The sequence below is a fragment of the Malaclemys terrapin genome, chromosome 2, assembly GCF_027887155.1.
Source record: "Malaclemys terrapin pileata isolate rMalTer1 chromosome 2, rMalTer1.hap1, whole genome shotgun sequence".
NCBI lineage: Eukaryota > Metazoa > Chordata > Testudines > Emydidae > Malaclemys > Malaclemys terrapin.
Genome location: NC_071506.1, coordinates 264,145,441 through 264,163,478, shown reverse-complemented (window position 1 = coordinate 264,163,478; position 18,038 = coordinate 264,145,441). Strand labels below are relative to the sequence as shown.

The window sequence follows — 18,038 nt, the reverse complement described above, 5'->3', positions numbered from 1 at the left end:
AAATTGTTGGGCAAAAGTCAACATAGTTTAGGTAAAGGGAAATCGTGTCTTACTAATCTATTAGAGTTCTTTGAAGGGGTCAACAAACATGTGGACAAGGGGGATCCAGTGGATATAGTGTACTTAGATTTCCAGAAAGCATTTGACAAGGTCCCTCACCAAAGGGTCTTATGTAAATTAAGTTGTCATGGGATAAGAGGGAAGATCCTTTCATGAATTGAGAACTGGTTAAAAGAAAGAGAACAAAGGGAAGGAATAAATGGTAAATTTTCAGAATGGAGAGGGGTAACTAGTGGTGTTCCCCAAGGGTCAGTCCTAGGACCAATGCTATTCAACTTATTCATAAATGATCTGGAGAAAGGGGTAAAAAGTGAGGTGGGAAAGTTTGCAGATGATACTAAAGTGCTCAAGATAGTTAAGACCAAAGCAGACTGTGAAAACTTCAAAAAGCTCTCACAAAACTAAGTGATTGGGCAATAAAATGGCAATGAAATTTAATGTGGACAACGTAAAGTAATGCACATTGGGAAAAATAACCCCAACTATACATACAATATGATGGGGGCTAATTTAGCTACAACGAATCAGGAAAAAGATCTTGGAGTCATCGTGGATAGTTCTCTGAAGACTTCCACGCAGTGTGCAGCGGCAGTCAAAAAAGCAAACAGGATGTTAGGAATCATTAAAAAGGGGATAGAGAATGAGACGGAGAATATCTTATTGCCCTTATATAAATCCATGGTACACCCACATCTTGAATACTGTGTACAGATGTGGTCTCCTCATCTCAAAAAAGATATACTGGCATTAGGAAAGGTTCAGAGAAGGGCAATTAAAATGATTAGAGGTTTGGAAGGGGTCCCATATGAGGAGAGATTAAAGAGGCTAGGACTTTTCAGCTTGGAAAAGAGGAGACTATGGGGGGATATGATAGAAGTATATGAAATCATGAGTGATGTGGAGAAAGTGAATAAGGAAAAGTTATTTACTTGTTCCCATAATATAAGAACTCCACTAGTAACCTCCCTCCAGCCTGACAGTTCACCTTTCAGTACGACCCGTTGTAGTCTCCCCTTTAACCAGTTCCTTATCCACCTTTCAAATTTCATATTGATCCTCATCTTTTCCAATTTAGCTAATAATTCCCCATGTGGAACCGTATCAAATGCCTTACTGAAATCGAGGTAAATTAGATCCACTGCGTTTCCTTTGTCTAAAAAATCTGTTACCTTCTCAAAGAAGGAGATCAGGTTGGTTTGGCACGATCTACCTTTTGTAAAGCCATGTTGTATTTTGTCCCAATGACCATTGACCTCAATGTCCTTAACTACTTTCTCCTTCAAAACATTTTCTGAGACCTTGCATACTACAGATGTCAAACTAACAGGCCTGTAGTTACCTGGATCACGTTTTTTCCCTTTCTTAAAGCTAGGAACTATGTTAGCAATTCTCCAGTCATACGGTACAACCCCTGAGTTTACAGATTCATTAAAAATTCTTGCTAATGGGTTTGCAATTTCATGTGCCAGTTCTTTTAATATTCTTGGATGAAGATTATCTGGGCCCCCCGATTTAGTCCCATTAAGCTGTTCGAGTTTGACTTCTAACTCAGATGTGGTAATATCTACCTCCATATCCTCATTCCCATTTGTCATCCTACCATTATCCCTAAGCTCCTCATTAGCCTCTGAAAGGCTGAGGCAAAGTATTTGTTTAGACATTGGGCCATGCCTAGATTATCCTTAACCTCCACTCCATCCTCAGTGTTTAGTGGTCCCACTTCTTCTTTCTTTATTTTCTTCTGATTTATATGGCTATAAAACCTTTTACTATTGGTTTGAATTCCCTTTGCAAGGTCCAACTCTACATGGCTTTCGGCCTTTCTCACTTTATCCCTACATGTTCTGACCTCAGTAAGGTAGCTTTCCTTGCTGATCACTCCCATCTTCCACTCCTTGTAGGCTTTCTGCTTTTTCTTAATCATCTCTCTGAAATGCTTGCTCATCCAACTTGGTCTACAACTCCTGCCTATGAATTTTCCCCCCTTTCTTGGGATGCAGGCTTCTGATAGTTTCTGCAACTTTGACTTGAAGTAATTCCAGGCCTTCTCCGCCTTTAGATCTACAAGTCCTTCAGTCCAATCCACTTCCCTATCTAATTTCCTTAATTTTTTAAAGTTAGCCCTTTTGAAATCAAAAACCCTAGTCACAGATCTATTTTTGTTTACCCTTCCATTTAGTTTAAACTGAATTAGCTCATGATCGCTCAAACCAAGGCTGTCCCCTACAACCATTTCTTCTAAGAGATCCTCACTACCCACACCAAATCTAAAATGGCATCCCCTCTTGTTGGTTCTTCAACTACTTGGTGAAGGAATCCATCAGCTATCACATCTAGGAAAATCTGAGCCCTATTATATTACTAGCACTTGTCCTCCAGTCTATATCTGGGAAGTTAAAGTCTCCCATGATCACACAATTCCCATTAGTATTTACTTCATTAAAAACATTAAAGAGGTCTCTATCCCTATCCAAATCAGACTCCTGTTCTAACAGACAGCAAACCCCCCAAAGACAGGGATAGAGCCCAGGAATCGAGATGGTGGGGAAATTTCATTGAAACCGTTTCTGTCCGAAAATCCCATTCAAACTAAACCAGTTTCTTTCTTGAAATCATATCAAGTGGCATGAAAATTCTTTGCAAAAATATTTTGTTGCAAAACAAAAGCATCTTCTGTGTCACAAAAAGAACAGGAGTACGTGTTTGTCTCATCGCACACAAAGAGGAGACACTTAGATCTCAAAAATTAGATAAGATGTTTCAGTCTGAGCTAAGTAGTTGCTGCTCTTAACAATTGCAACATAATAAAATACAAATAAAATAGACTATTTCAGCCATTCTATTATGTCCTAATCTGATCTGAGTAAACATGATAGGACACCTCATCTTATGCACTGCTCCTAGTGACACTCTCCAATAGATCCCCATCCTCCACCTGTCGGGAGGTAGGTAGAAGCGGATTGTTATCCCTACTTGAAAGAGGGAGAAGCTAAGGCTGAGAAAGGAGAATTGACTTGTCTTAGGTCACACAGCCAGTCCGTGGCAGAGTTGGGAATAGGACCCAAGAGCCCTGACTTTCAAACTAACCATCGGATCTTGAATTTCAGACACTGAATGACCTGAATAAAGTGCTCTCAAGTGAGTTCCAGACCAGCAAGGGTTCATAGTAATTATTCAGCAAGTATTTTAGGAGAACTGGAATGGTAGAGAAAATAATGAACTGCAGAGAAGCAGCAAAATTTGTCGAACATATGACTGGTTATGACTATTTACTTGGTCTTAAAAGAAAACAACAGGGACCTGAGTCTCCTCCCTGTCAATAACGCCCTGCTCAGCCAATCAGGGTAGAGACCGAGGGGCGGGAGGATGAGGGTTCTCACCAGAGAGCCCAAAGGATGGCCCAGGTCACAGCTGGGGATCACTGTCTGAGCACTATTTCAGCCCCACATTTTTCGGTGGACCTCCCACAATGGGAGTTGTAGAGCAACCCCCACGACACACACACACCCCTCCTGGTGGTGGGAGGGGAACAGGGGAACAGACAAAAGAAGTAAGAGATGAAGAGAAAGGAAGGAGGGATGGAGGAAAAGGTAAAAGAAAAAGGACAAACCTTAATGTCCCCAGAGATTCTAAGGGACAAAATCCCAGGTGGGGAATAAAATTTGGCCACCTTAAGCTAGTGTTTTCCATGCCTAAAATTCAGATGGTGCCAGATGCATCAGACTGAACAGGTTCCAAACCTCTCAGAGGCTCTTACCTTCTAAACAGGGACGTCAGTTTTCTAGTGAAATCAGGAAAAAGAAAGGAGAAAACTCAAAAGAGGTTCCTCCTGGTGCTCACGTACGTGACCCCTAATACTCTCTCAGACCTCAAAGAGAGATCTCGAGAAGGAGACTTGCTGAAGCAAAGCCACAGGGGTCTCTGAGGTTTCCCTGGCCCTGCGCCCCTGTCCTGCCTGGCTGATGTCAGCAACCCTCTGTGAGGTCACCACCTCCCCTACACCTTTGGCCAATAGGCTGAGGTCCTGCAAAAAGCCTTTGTGATGTCACTGCCACACCCACCCCTCCCCTGCAGTGCTAATGTCCTGCCACAGGGCAGACACTTTGGAGGTTTGAGCTACTCCCTGTGGATCACCCCGCTCAATGAGTGTTCATTCTAGGAAGCAAGCCGGCTAGACAGTAAAACATCACAAGCTGCTCCCAATGCTACAATCGGTTTCTCAGAAATGAGTAGACTTTATGGGCAGAAGAGACAGTTAGAGCATCTAATCTGACCCCCTGCATATCACAGGCCTCCTGTCTACCACAATAGCTACTTTTGGGGCAAACACATTCCGGAAAGGCATCTAGTCTTTATTAATGACATCAAGAGATGGAGAATCCACCACTTTCCATGGTAGCTTCTTCCTGTGTTCAATCATCCTCGCTGTTGAATATTTGTGCCTTATTTGTCATAGGAATTTGTCTCTTTTCACCTTCCAGCCATTGGGTCTTGTTCTGCCTTTCTCTGCTCGATTAAAGAGCCCTTTAATACCCAATATTTTCTCTCCATTAAGGCACTTCAACACTTCAGTGAAGTCACTTTTCAATCTTCTTTTGATAAGCTAAACAGGTTGAGCTCTTTCAATAGCTCACTAGAAGGCATTTTTCTCCAGCCCTCAGAACATTTGGTGGCTCTTTGCTGCCCAGCTCCAATTTCTAGGACCATCTTTTTCAAAGGAGGACACCAACACTGGAGGCAGTATTCCAATAGCAGTCTCACTGCTGCTGTGTCACCTCCCTATCCTACTCACGGCTCTGCTCCTACGTCTAATGATGGCTTTAGCCCTGTTCACCACAGCATCACACTGGGAGCTCATGTTGAGTGGCTTTTCCACTCTGGCCCCTAAATCCATTTCAGCGTCACTGCTTTCCTGGATACACGTCCCCATTCTGGAGGTGTGGCCGGCGTGCCTTGTTGCCACGCATAGGACCTTGCATTTTCTGCTCAAACTTGTTTTCTTTGAATGGGTCCAGCTGGCTGAATGAGCCAGATCGCTCTGTATCACTGCCCTCTCCCCATCAGTAATTACCACTCTGCCTGTATTTTGTCACCCCCCAATCTTATCCGCAGTGATTGTATGTTTTCTCCCAATTCATTGATAACAATTATTTTAAAAAATTAGTCCTTGAGAGCTTCTTCAGACCCTTAGTACCCAGGACCTGCTCCCCACATCACAGTGAGAAATGCTGTCCAGCCCTGCTGGTACATAGGGGAAAAGCACAGAACAAACGTACCTTTAGGAGCTGTGTTGTCCATAGGCTCTGAACAACATGTGGGGGTCAGCAGATTACAATCGCACGACAGACCTGTAGTGTAGACAGGTCCCAACTGTGTCTCGGTTTCCCACCCTGTAAAATGGGGAGAACAAACAAAACCTTGATTAGCTCCATTTGATAGCTGGGGAAACCGAGGCACCCAGCGGTGCAGAGACTCGCTCATGGTCCCAAAGCCAGGAATAGAAAACAGCAGATCTGATAGCCAGGCCTGGGACCTAACCCTGGTTTTCCTGGCCTTGCTGCTCTAAGTTTAGTCACAGCCTCCATGTCTTTTCCCCCGTGTCCCTTAACCCCACATCACTGCAGAAGAGAGATTTTCTGGTAGCCAGCTGGCTCTCCTGCATGTGGACGTCATTCCAAAAGACATGCTCTGGCTCAGTCCCATGCTATGGTTGGCTGAAGGAACCACTTGGTCACATTCTAGTCCCTGAGTTATACAGGAGGGGCGACTAGATGCACATAATGGTCCTTTCTGACCTGAACCTCTATCAATCGCTACATTTTCTGCTGCTAGGAAGAGAACTCTGGACCTATTTTCTCTCATTCACTTTCAGTCGGAATAATTTCAATCCAGGCCAAAGGATTTCCTCTTCCATTGTGTCTTCAGCACCTTTGCAAGCAACCAGTTACTGTTACCCACAGGTTACCAGTTTCAACCTGTCCCTGGTTGAGATGGCCAGGAAAGGTGTTGGAGCTCAACTGCACCTGGCCCAGGTGATGCAGCTCCCTAGGGTGAAGGGAATAAGTGTGGGGGTCACGTGACAAGACGCAGCCTGTGACTAGGACCCAGGCCTGCTGAGAGATAGAAGGGCAGCCTGTGCTCAGCCAGGAGAGAGACCCCAAGGGAAGCAGGCATGGGAGGGGCTTGGAGAGTCCTTTAAAGGTCAGGGACAAGCTGGGAAGGGGCCAGGCTGAGCACTAAGGACAAGGCCCTAGGAGGGAAAGACAGGGCAGTTTAGGAGATGGGGCAGATAGTCCAGTTGGTTTCGGCTCCCAGGACCAGACACCCAGAGGTGAAGGTGATTGTCGGGGCTTCTGTCCTTCTTCCCCAGTGTAGATTTGATAGTGGAGAAGACTGATGCCGTAAGGGGGAAGTGAGTTACCCCAAGGTCACCCAGTGAGTTTATATCACAAATGCATAGTCGGAAGGATCCAATAGAAACATGGATTTTCCAGTCTTTTCTTTCTAGGAGTCCCCAGGGCTAAGGTAAAACCTCCCCATTCTGCTCACCTCCAAGATGTGCTGGAGTTTGTCTGTGCTGGGGGGTGCTGTCAGCAGGATCGAGAGCTCGTCATCCATGTTCTCTGGGCAGGCCTTGCTCAGAGCCTGCTAGCGGAGGGAGACCAGGGGTCAGGAGCCTGCATTAGCACCGGTGTGCCATTGCCCAGGAGCTGGCTGAGGTAAGCGCTGCCTGGCCGGAGCTGGCACCCAGAAACCCTGCCCCAGGTCGGAACCCCCTCCCACACCCAAATTCCCTCCCATACCTCACACCCGGCACCCCAACCCCCTGCCCCAGGTTGGAACCCCCTCCTGTACCCTAATCCCCCCCAGACCCCACACCCCCACCCGCACCCCAATCCCCTACCTCAGCCCTGAGCCCCCTCCCGCACCCAAACTCCCTCCTAGAGTCCGCACCCCAACCCTCTGCCCCAGCCCGGATCCCCCTCTGGCACCCCAAACCCCTAATCTCCAGCCCAATCCCAGAGCCCACATCCCCACCGGAGCCCTCACCCCTCCCTGCACTCCAACCCCCAGCCCCAGCCCAGTGAAAGTGAGTGAGGGTGTGAGAGCGAGCGACTGAGGGAGCTGGGCTGGGCTGGAGTGAGTGGGGGTGGGGCCTTGGGGAAGGGCATGAAAGGGGTTGGGTCAAGGGCATTTGGTTTTGTGCAAGTAGAAAGTTGACAACCCTACTTAAGGACCTTTGAAAAGCAGCCTCCTTAGCACCGCTCCTGATACCAGGGGCCAAGGCGCCCCCGGACATGAGAACCACAATAGGCCAGAGCAAAATGCTGTGTTAGAAATCGGAGTTCAAGCTGCCAAGCGAACGATAGCTGACAGACAGGAGATGCAGGAATTAAGGTTGTGCCTTCAGCCAGCAACTGGTGTTCATCCGTTTGCACCACACACACACCTGTAGGCAGGGCCACTATTTCCTTGTCTGTCTGCCTGTTTAGCGTCTCTCGGTCCTTACTGTGCCCATCACCGTGGTGTCTGAGTGGCAAACCAAGGGTTTGACGTGTGCATATGAAACTGCCTGACTGGAAGGACGTGGTTTGGTGTGGATCAGTGACTGCTGGGGCGATTGGTGGCAGAAGGCTCTGAAGGCCTGGCTCATTCCGACCTGGCTCATTCCAATGGCTTCTACAGCTGAGAGCAGCCCAGTCTCCTGCCTGGGTCCGACGCAAACCAGGAAGTACAGGACCACGGTTAATAAGAGCAGCTCAAAAGATCATTTTCGCTGAGCCCAGCCCTGCACAGATTTCCAGCTTAGGTTTGCATTTTCAGCAAAAGTTCTTGTTGATTATTTTCTCCCAACCCCTTTGTGCCTCCATAATAGCCAGCCACCCCGTCAGTCGCATCCTGGGGCGCTCCAGGGACAGCGTGTGTGCGTGTATGTGTATGTCTGTATATATATGTATGTGTACATGTGCGTATGTATGTGTGTACGTGTATGTGCACATGAGTGTGTGCACGTGTGAGTATGCGTGTGTATGTGTGTACATGTACCCCAGTCAGATGTATACATCTGGATTTCCTTTGAAAGAATTTTCAAATTGAGCTGATCAAGTGCAATGGCAAAGCACCCAATTCCTCTGCCCCCCAATTGCCTTCGCTCCTTTAACGTTCAACCTGCTCTGCTGACACCTCTGACTCCTGAAAGCCCTAATGCTCCAGGGGAGCAGGCTGTGCCCTGCCCTGCCCTGGCTGCCCCAGGTGTTACCTCGGAGGGAATCGTTCCAGAAATTCAATGAGTGGCAGGTCCAGGGAAGAGCCTTATCTGGGGAGAGGCTGTACCAGACCCGCCCGACCCAGGCAGGCTCCCAGGTACTCTCTGCTCGGGGCTGATAAGGCTCCTTAGCAGTTTCTCTCCAAACAAATTCCAGTTCAAGACACCTGAGAGCTCCACAGCAGGGCAGCATCCCCAGAGCGCAGCAGGGCAGGGGTTAGGGGGAGCAGTCGGTAGCAGCACCTGCCCCTTGTACGGCAGGAGCGAGAAGTGCCAGCCACGTGCTGCCTCCATCCCCAGAAGCCAGGTGAGAATGAATTCCCACGTCTCCACACGATTGGTTCCGTCACTCTTCTACACTTACATGGATTTCCAGTGTCAATGTTTCTAACATCAGCTTTGCCAGCTCTCCTTACACCTTTGTCTGCTAGAGCAAAAACCTGAAATGCAGCTACCTCCTCCTGCTGGGTGACTATAGACCTTAATGACAGACCTCGGAACTGCTTAGTCAAGCTGACTATCTGCAGCCCCTCAGGTTGCCTGCTTGAAGGTGTGCTGGCCAGGCCACAAGTCATTTCTGTGCCTCTTCCCTGCTCCTTCTCAGCATTTGAACATCATTCGACTAGTGTGAACAAGAGTCTATACTGGGGAGAGCCCAGGGTGAGAGTCACTAGACACTGGTTATACAGTGCTCTGTCACGGCTCTGAGGTGCAGTTAACTTCACTTGCTGCACAAGGAACCAGTCCCAGAATCTGAACCAATTGTCCATCAGCGAGTATTTGACTCCCTCTGTCCGGGATGGATGAATTGGGATTCTTGGCCCCTGCATTTGTGTTTCAAGCTTCACTCTGGCTCATCCCTTTTCAGCTGCCCCGTGCGCTCATCTCCTGCTCCTCACCCAGGAGCGCCGCCAGCTTTTTTGCCGCCCTAGGCGGCGGAAGGTCCCGCCCCCTAAATGCCACCCCCGACAGAGGCGGCGGAAAGTCTCGCCCCCGAAATACTGCCGATGACCGGGGCGGCCCGAAACGATGCTGGTTCTGGTGGGACCCAACTGAGAGTGCCAATTCAGGACAAATTGCTCAAACAGGGCAGTTACAGCCCAAGGCTGGGGGTTTTCCACCTCTAAGGCAAACCAAACCAAACCAGCCAGACAGTGAAGTCTTGGGTCTCACCCCACTGGCTAACCACAAGTCACACAAGCAATTCCCTTAGACACTCCAGTTTCCCAGTATCACCACCAGTGCCACTCGATATGGGGACAAATGGTTATGAAAACCAATACCCCAGTAAAAGGGAAAAAAAGGTTCTCTCGATCCCGAAGGACCAAGCCCCAGACCCAGGTCAATATACAGATTAGATCTTACCCACAAATCAAGCTGTTGCCAATCCTTTAGAATCTAAAGGTTTATTCATAAAAGGAAAAAGATATAGATGAGAGTTAGAATTGGTTAAATGGAATCAATTACATACAGTAATGGCAAAGTTCTTGGTTCAGGCTTGCAGCAGTGATAGAATAAACTGCAGGTTCAAATCAAGTCTCTGGAACATCCCCAGCTGGGGTGGGTCATCAGTCCTTTGTTCAGAGCTTCAGTTTGTAGCAAAGTCCCTCCAGAGGTAAGAAGCAGGACTGAAGACAAAATGGAGATGAGGCATCGGCCCTTTTATAGTCTTTTCCAGGTGTAAGAACACCTCTTTGTTCTTACTGTGGAAAATTACAGCAAAATGGAGTCTGGAGTCACATGGGCATGTTCCTGCATACTTTGCTGAGTTACAAGGCGTAACTGCCTTCTCTCCATGGGTCAGTTGTATAGCTGATGGTCCTTAATGGGCCATCAAGCAGGCCAGGCAGAGCTAACACCAACTTGTCTGGGATGTTTCCCAGAAGCATAGCGTAAGTTTGAAATACAGACAGTACAGAGCCAATATTCATAACTTCAACTACAAAATTGATACACACATATAGACAACATAATCATAACTAATAAACCATAACCTTGTCATATACACCTCATTTGACCCCCTTTATAGAAGATTTGGTGTCACTACCGGACCTTGGTTGCAACCATGTTCTATATGGTCCCAGATTATATAAAAAACATCACACAGCCGAAGATCCGGCTGCCGCAGTCGCCGCCCCCCAAATGTTAGCGCCCTAGGCGACCAACTAGGTTGCCTAATGGGTTGCACCGGCCCTGTCCTCACCTGCCTGCTGGCCCTGACAGCCCCACTTCTCACCACAGACACACGAAACCCGCCCATCTGAACGGGATTCATCCATGCAATCAGGAACTTCCACCCAAAGAAACTGAAGACAGGTGTGTCGTGTATCTGCTCCTTTATCCCTCACCCCTGTCCCTGGAGCGCCCCAGGATGCGACTGACGGGGTGGCTGGCTATTATGGAGGCACAAAGGGGTTGGGAGAAAATAATCAACAAGAACTTTTGCTGAAAATGCAAACCTAAGATGGAAATCTGTGCAGGGCTGAGCTCAGCGAAAATGATCTTTTGAGCTGCTCTTATTAACCGTGGTCCTGTATTTCCTGGTTTGTATCAGACCCAGAAGCAGCAGTAGCATGAGGCTTTCTCCCAGGATTTCCATTAAGGCCAAACCCCAGATACGTCCGTAATTGGTGAGAAGGGCTGACTTTACAAGGGGAGAGGGATAGCTCAGTGGTTTGAACATTGGCCTGCTAAACCCAGGGTTGTGAGTTGAATCCTTGAGGGAGCCATTTAGGGATCTGGGGCAAAAATCTGTCTGGGGATTGGCCCTGCTTTGAGCCGGGGGTGGGACTAGATGACCTCATGAGGTCCCTTCCAATCCTGATATTCTATGATAAGATTTCCAGACCACCCACATCCTACTTATCTTGAGACAAGTACCAACAGTTTGGACGCCTGTCCCAGCTGAACCTCTGCACTATGGAAATTCAGCACCGGTAGGGCTCCCAGCTTCCCTCCCCCTGAAAAAATCCCTCTTTCCAAACCTGCCCCCCAAACTCCCTCCTACTCACGCTCTCCATGCAGGCTCTGTCAGGAAGGCCAATTGGACAGGGCCTTGTGTCCTGGGGATGCACTGAAGGGCCATGGTCAGGAGGGGAATGGAAAGATGCAGTTTTGGGGGGGGCAACGCCCCTTCACATTCCCCCGCATCTTCACCCCTGCCAGTGGACCAGCCAGGACTACATCTTGGGAGGAGCATAGAGAGCTTTTGGGCCAGGTGCTGGATAAAGAGGCTTGGAGCTGAGAGTAGGGAGGCTAATCCCTGCTGTTGGTTCCTGCTGTGTTTGGAGAAGCAGGACTATGTATGTTCCTTGTAAATAAACAAGACATCAAAAAATTACCAGACTCCATTGCCAATTTCTGCTCCCCACTGGAACATCCCCAGGGCCCCAAACTTTGACTAGCCCCTTGGGTTGAAGAGGGACACCAATATCTTTATTGTGTGGTTTCGTTGCACGTCTATCTAATCTCAGTGGTTTATCAGCAATTAAATACTGTTGCAATGTTTTCTCATGTAATAACCATATTTATTAAAAACACAGAGGCCAGGTTTTTGAACCCAAACTCACCACTGCTAATACATGCAGGATTCAGATGTAAAGTCCTGGTTTTGAGTCATCCCCCATTTAAATGCTCAATTACAGTTGCTAGAAATCCAGTGTCATGATTCATTGATCACTAATGCCAAGGGGCAGTGGCAGGGCTGGGAGAAGCAGAGGTAAATGTGGGTCTAAAGTTGTAGTGAGTGACATGGCTTCCAGCGAGGCAGAGTGGAAGCGGGGCTCCAGTTATACACACCAATCACACTCTTTGTGTCATTCGAACGCACCGGCGGGGTCGGCTCTCAGCATTTATTCCAGGGGATTTACCATGTAGAAGCCAACAGGAAGGGAGTGAGCAGAGTGGAGGCATTGCAGGGACTGCACTGATTAGGTGGGGGATGGCGCTCCGTGTCTGATCTAATATTGTCTCCCCTTCTCAGCGGCGCGGGCTCCCAAGGAGGATGGGCTCCTCCTTCCAGACCCAGCACACGTCTGTTGGCTTAACCAGGATGAGGGAAGACTTGCAATCCCCACTCTTACAGAACCCTGCCCAGTAGATGTAGCCTTTCCCATTGAGCAGGACGTTCTGACACTTGTCGTACCACTAGCCTCCATAGCTACTTGCGCAATTCCCACTGGTCTGGTCCTGATCCTTGTCAGTCGTGCTGAACTTCATGTTGTCGTGTATGCCCCCCAGGCCGGAGTGGTAGGTGGTGAGATAGTCCTCGCCGTCCCCAGAGTACCTGCCCAGCCTCAGCGGGTACCCGCTAGGCTCATCCTCGACACTGAAGATGTCGTACTCTGCGTAGCGGGTGTTGTTGGATTTGTCCTCCACGACAAAGCGGACCTTGTAGGTGTTCTGCCGCGTGAGCAGGGACAGGTACTCGTTGCCCGGCCAGTAATCCTGCTGCATGTTCCCAAAGCCATACTTGTAGGTGCTCCAGGACTCCTTCCAGGTGATCTCTGTGTTGTAAGAATTTCTTTGGACAACGGTCCAGCCTTTGCCTTCGGTGTCCATGTCACACCACACCACTCGAGGGGGAGAGCCTGCCGTCTGGATGACATGGACCCCGCTGGGGCTGTCCCTGGGAATGTTGCTGCAGTCTTTGGGGAACCCTGAAATGCCACGAACATCGGTTAAGGGGGCAGGTGGGGGTGGGGGAGTGAGCGCTAGCTAGCTCGATCAAATCAGCCTGGGGTAACTGGAGGCTGGGTTTTAGAGGCAGGTCCTGTGTATTTCACAATACTACAGCCACAGAATCCGCCCCGGCCATTCCTGGCCACAGAATCCCGCTCCAGATCTTACACTTTCATTTTACCAATAAAATAAAATAAGAATAGTTTCTTGCTCTGCTGGTTTTGAAGAAACCTTGAGGAGATGAATCAAGTGTAAACCAAGGCTCTGTATCCTTCCTGAGTCCGTACTGCTGAAGAAATCGTTTGGGGAGGGTGGGGGAGACGCTGCCAGATCCATCTCAGCGAATGTTAATTATGAAACCCATCGGTGACAATTTAAATGGGAGTTTTCAAAGAGCCTAAGGGAGTTTGACACCCGACTGTGATTGGAATTCAGTGGGATTTAGGCACCCAACTCCCTGTGGCACCTTTGAAAATTCCAGACATCCTATTGAGGGGCTTGTCTTTGGGGCGGAAATCGTCCCGAACTATCCTGGTAGAATGAGAGCACTGTGGTTATACTGCCCCTCCCCTCCCCAGGGTCCTCCCTCGAGCCTGAGCCCCCCCAGCTCCCCTACCCCCCAGACAATCCCCCTGTGTGCCCCTCCCCCATAGCTGAGCCGAGGGGGAGGAGCTGCTGAGCACTGCGGGGGCAGGGGCTCAGGGCCACCTCTGGAGCTGGTTTGGCCCCTGGCCTGCCTGGGCAAGCCCCTGAGCAGCTCCCAGAGCCGCTGGAGGTGTGGGGAGAAGGGAATGAAAACCCCTGACAAGGAGGAACTGGCTCTCCCTGCTACCTGGATTCTGGGCGCAAGGCTTCTAGGCATGAGCGAGAGATCCCCAGCTGTTAGCCGGGGCTAGCCCTAGTATAGGAGTTGGTAAGATGGAAGGGTAGAACTCCCAGCCAATTTGGGGGGGTGCCTGGTTCCCACACGCTGCCCTGCGGTTGGCACCAGCGCTCTTCAGTCACTGCCGGCATCTTGGCAGCCGTTACCAGAGAAAGGGATAACGAAGCTGTGTAAAGCAAACAGCCAGTCGAGCAGCACCTCCCCCACCCCGGCTGGCCCATTCCCAGGCGCTGGAGGCCTGCGAATGGGAGTAGTGGGCTCACTAGCGCAGGCCGGCGATCCCTTCGGAGAACTCAGCGTTTCTTTGGGCCCAGCGCTGGCGGGGGGGCTGGAAGGTGCATTCAGTGGATAAGTGGATCTAGGGGTGACCCCGGCATGGGGGAGAGGAGCAGAATCAGGCCCACGATGCCCTGATCTCGGATATGGCAGATGATAGAAGCTCTCAGACGGGTTCTCTACTCACCCCTCTCGACCTTCTTGTGGGCCAGGGCCCCGTTGCCCTGCACGGGGGCTACGCAAAGGAGTGCCATCATGGACAGCACAGACAGAAACACGAGAGAGCTGGACTGGAACCCTGCAGGGGACAGAAACCGCTGGACATGAGACCAGGAGAGAGTTTCACAAGTGCCTAAATCCCACTAGAAGTCACTGGGATTTAGGCACTTAAGTGACTTAGCCACTCTTGAAAATGTTACCCTTAGACGCTAAGGCCAGAGTTTTCAGAGGGCTCAACTACTGGGCCAGATTTTCAGAAGAGCTCAGCTCCCAGATAGGCACCGCAGGACATGGCTGGATATTCAAAGGGGGTCAGCATGGGGGGGGTGGGCCCAAGTCTCTGGAGACGGGGTGAAGCCCACCATTCACCTCTCCCCCGGCCCGGCCACTGTCTCCGTCTCTGCAGCCGGCCCGATTAGCACACAGCTGGGACCCAGCTGCATGGTAAAAACCAAAGATTGCGGCTCCGATTGCCTGGCTCCCGGGTCCCGGGCGGGTCAGGGCCAGCTGGAGCGCTCCCTGTGGTGGGGAAGGAGCTGCCTCCTCTCTCCCCCCGCTGCACCGCTGCAAGGGGAGTGCTGTTCGGAGCAACCCCCTCTGTCCCAGCTCCCCCTGTCCACAGTCACTACCACCAGCCGGAGGGCAGTGCCCGCTCACCCACACAGAGACAGCAGCTGGGCAGCCTCCGGCAGGGCTCTGCCCCCCTCAGATGAGCGCCAGGTGAGAGGGGACCAGGGCACAGAGCTGCTGTGTGCCCCACGCCAGGCATGCTGCTCCCTGCACTGCAGCCCAGCAGCCCAGAGGGGGACACGCTGCTGACACTGCAGCTGTTCTGTGGGCCCAGCTCAGGCCAGGCTTAAAGTGGGCAGAGTCGCCAGGGGCCACAGTCCTGGCCAAAAAGAGTTCAAAATGGAGCCGGGTCCCTGAGAGGTGCACTGTAAGCGCGGCCCTAGCAAGGGCATGGCCATTTATTTCAGCCGGGATTATCATAGACACCCCTCCCCCGCCCCACACATGCTTTTCCCAGGCCACCTTCAGCACTCAGCGCAGGGATTCACAATGACCTTGCCGGGATCAGCAGCCCAGAGCAATCCAGACTCTTGGACAGAAACCGGCTCATTCACCCCCCGCCCTCCCCCAGGTATATCTATCACGGCCCTGGTATTACATCTTGTGTAGCTACAGCCCACATAACGCAGAGCACGGCATATGCAGCCCCCAATGGTAAATAGGTTGAGAACCCTACAGCAGAGGCTCACGTGTGAAGCTCCAGAGGTCCCAAGTTTGATTATAGCTGCTGCCGGCCCATGACAGTTGCAAAATGGCAGCTTTTTGTGGGGTGGGGTGAGGCGGGCCGGGCAGGGTGTGTGTGTGTCAAAGTGCTTTCTGTCAGCCATCATTGTATTCATGTGGTGTTGCAAAGTTAGAAAGTCCACAACTAACCCCACAAGTGACCTATACTGTTAGTCTTAAAGGTGCCACAGGACCCTCTGTTACTTTTTACAGATTCAGACTAACACGGCTACCCCCCTGATACTTCCCACAAGTGACCGTGATACAAATGTGCAAATGAATTAGAGAGAGAGAGAGAGAGAACACCGTGTAAACACACTGCTGCAATGGAAACACTTTGCCCAGACATGCAGGGCCGGCTTTAGCAAGAGCGGGGCCCGATTCCTGGGGGCGGGGCTTGCTGCAAGCCCCGCCCCCAGGAATCGAGCCGCGCCGCGGGGGGGGACGGGGGGAGACCTGAGCCGCGCCGCGAGGGGGGGGACGGGGGGAGACCCGAGCCGCGCCGCGGGGGGGACGGGGGGAGACCCTAGCCACGCTGCGCCACGGGGGGGGGGACAGGGGGAGACCCGAGCTGCGCCGCGGGAGCCGCGCCACGGGGACCGGGCCGGGCCAGAGCCGACCCGAGCTGCAGGGGCCGGGCTGTAGCCAAGCCGGGCCAGAGCCGCTGGGGCCTGCAGGAACGGGCCGCACCTCCCCGGAGCCCTTCTCGCGCCCCCACCACCCCAGCTTACCTTGTGCTGCCGGCCCGCCCCTGCTTCTTTTCAGACTTCCCGCGAATCTCTGATTCGCAGGAAGCAGGGGAGGGGGCGGAGCGTTCAGGGGAGGGGAAGAGGGGGAAGTGAGCTGGGGGCGGGGCGGACAGCTGCAGCGCGGGGCCCTCTTGGCGCTAAAGCCGGCCCTGCAGACATGATCCACAGACAGATTGCATTGGAAACACCTTCTTTTTGGAGCTGCCTGGACCCCAAATTCTTCAGATAATGTCACAGCCCAAGTAACTGTGACACGCTGCCAGCAATCTCAGGTATCCTTGTGAGAGGGAGGAGAGAGGCATAACCCCATGGCAGGCAAAGGGTTAAAGCTTTAAAGGAGAAGGATTTCAGTGAGTCTGACAAGCCAGAACTACAATGTTTGGAACTGAAGTGAAATAACAATCTGGAGTCACTCATCCTTGAAAACACGCCTCCCCTTCTCCTGACGCCCCAGAGGAGCGGGGACGCTGCCAGCTAGCAGCCGTTCACACACTCCAATAGTCTAAGACACAGAGGGCCTGAGTTCGACTTGTGACCTTGGAAAACTCATTACACTGCACCATATCTCAGTTTCCCCATTTTTAAAACATGGTTTATGCTAGTTCCTTTGTGTTCTAAAGTATTTTGGCCCCAATGCCCAAAGGTACCTGGGGCAGGGAGGGAGGATTCCTGCCTAGGGTCCAGCAGAGCGCTGGGCAGGGGATCCCCGCCAGGCTCCTGGTACCCCATGGCCCCGGGGGCACTCTTTACCCACCAGGAGGCACTGCCAGACTCCTAGCTAGCCAGGCTCATGCTGCAGCATGCACTTGCTGGGGGAAATGCTGCTCCGTTTCAAAGGAAAAGCAGCATGTACCTCACTGCCCCCCCATCCCTTGTGCCTCGGCCAGGCAGGGTCGGGAAAGCAGAGGATGCACCAGGGCTCCCCTCCCTCTTGTGCACCTGCCCGGGCTGAGGGGCGGCACTGAGAGGAGTGCAGGCTGCCCCTCTCTATGCGGTAGTTACTGCGTCTGTATGGGCACGTTCCTTCCTGTGCCCGGGCACTCAGGGCACATGGTGTCCCACAGGGGCCACATAGCATACCCTGCCACTGCACCTCCCCCACGTGCCCACACCGCCTGGGGCTCTGGTGCCCATCACCAGGCTCTGGCCCTACATCTCCAGGCTGTGTGAAATACTAGGCATTTCAATAAAACTCACCCATCCCAAGGCTGCAGGTGAGCGGATGAGTTAGTACCCTGAAGCGTCCCCCACTTCCACATCAGAAACCAGAGCCGGGGCTCCATGCCTTTATGGGGAAAGCACCACTCTACACCCAGCTTATCTTGCTTTTTCAACCGTTGGCCTCAAGCCTGGCCTGTGGGCAGGGAGGGAGCCCCCTCCGGAACGTCTGCCCATCCTTTATTTACCGCAGATACCAGATTTCTTGGGCTCCCTCCCTCCTCCCCGAGAATGCCAACGTTTCTGAAGCCGGGCAGGTGTGAGCCAGGGATTTAATTTCTCAGTGGGACTCTGCGGCATTACTGTATCATCGGCCTTCCAGACGAAGGACGCACTAAATGGAGAGGATCAAGCCAGAGGAGATGGCAGGAACGGGGGTTGTGCAGAACGCCAT

General features: G+C 51.4%; 1 protein-coding gene across 1 annotated transcript; it reads right to left on the bottom strand.

Annotated features, from left to right (window-relative positions):
* Positions 1-10,345: 10,345 nt before the first annotated feature.
* Positions 10,346-17,702, bottom strand: LOC128831991 (fibrinogen-like protein 1-like protein). The gene is made up of 3 exons (XM_054018983.1): positions 17,624-17,702; positions 14,353-14,463; positions 10,346-12,984 (listed from the first exon to the last, which is right to left on the bottom strand). Exons 1-3 carry the CDS (start codon positions 17,625-17,627, stop codon positions 12,473-12,475), a joined length of 627 nt encoding a protein of 208 aa, XP_053874958.1. The 5' UTR covers positions 17,628-17,702; the 3' UTR covers positions 10,346-12,472.
* Between the last annotated feature and the right edge of the window lie 336 nt (positions 17,703-18,038).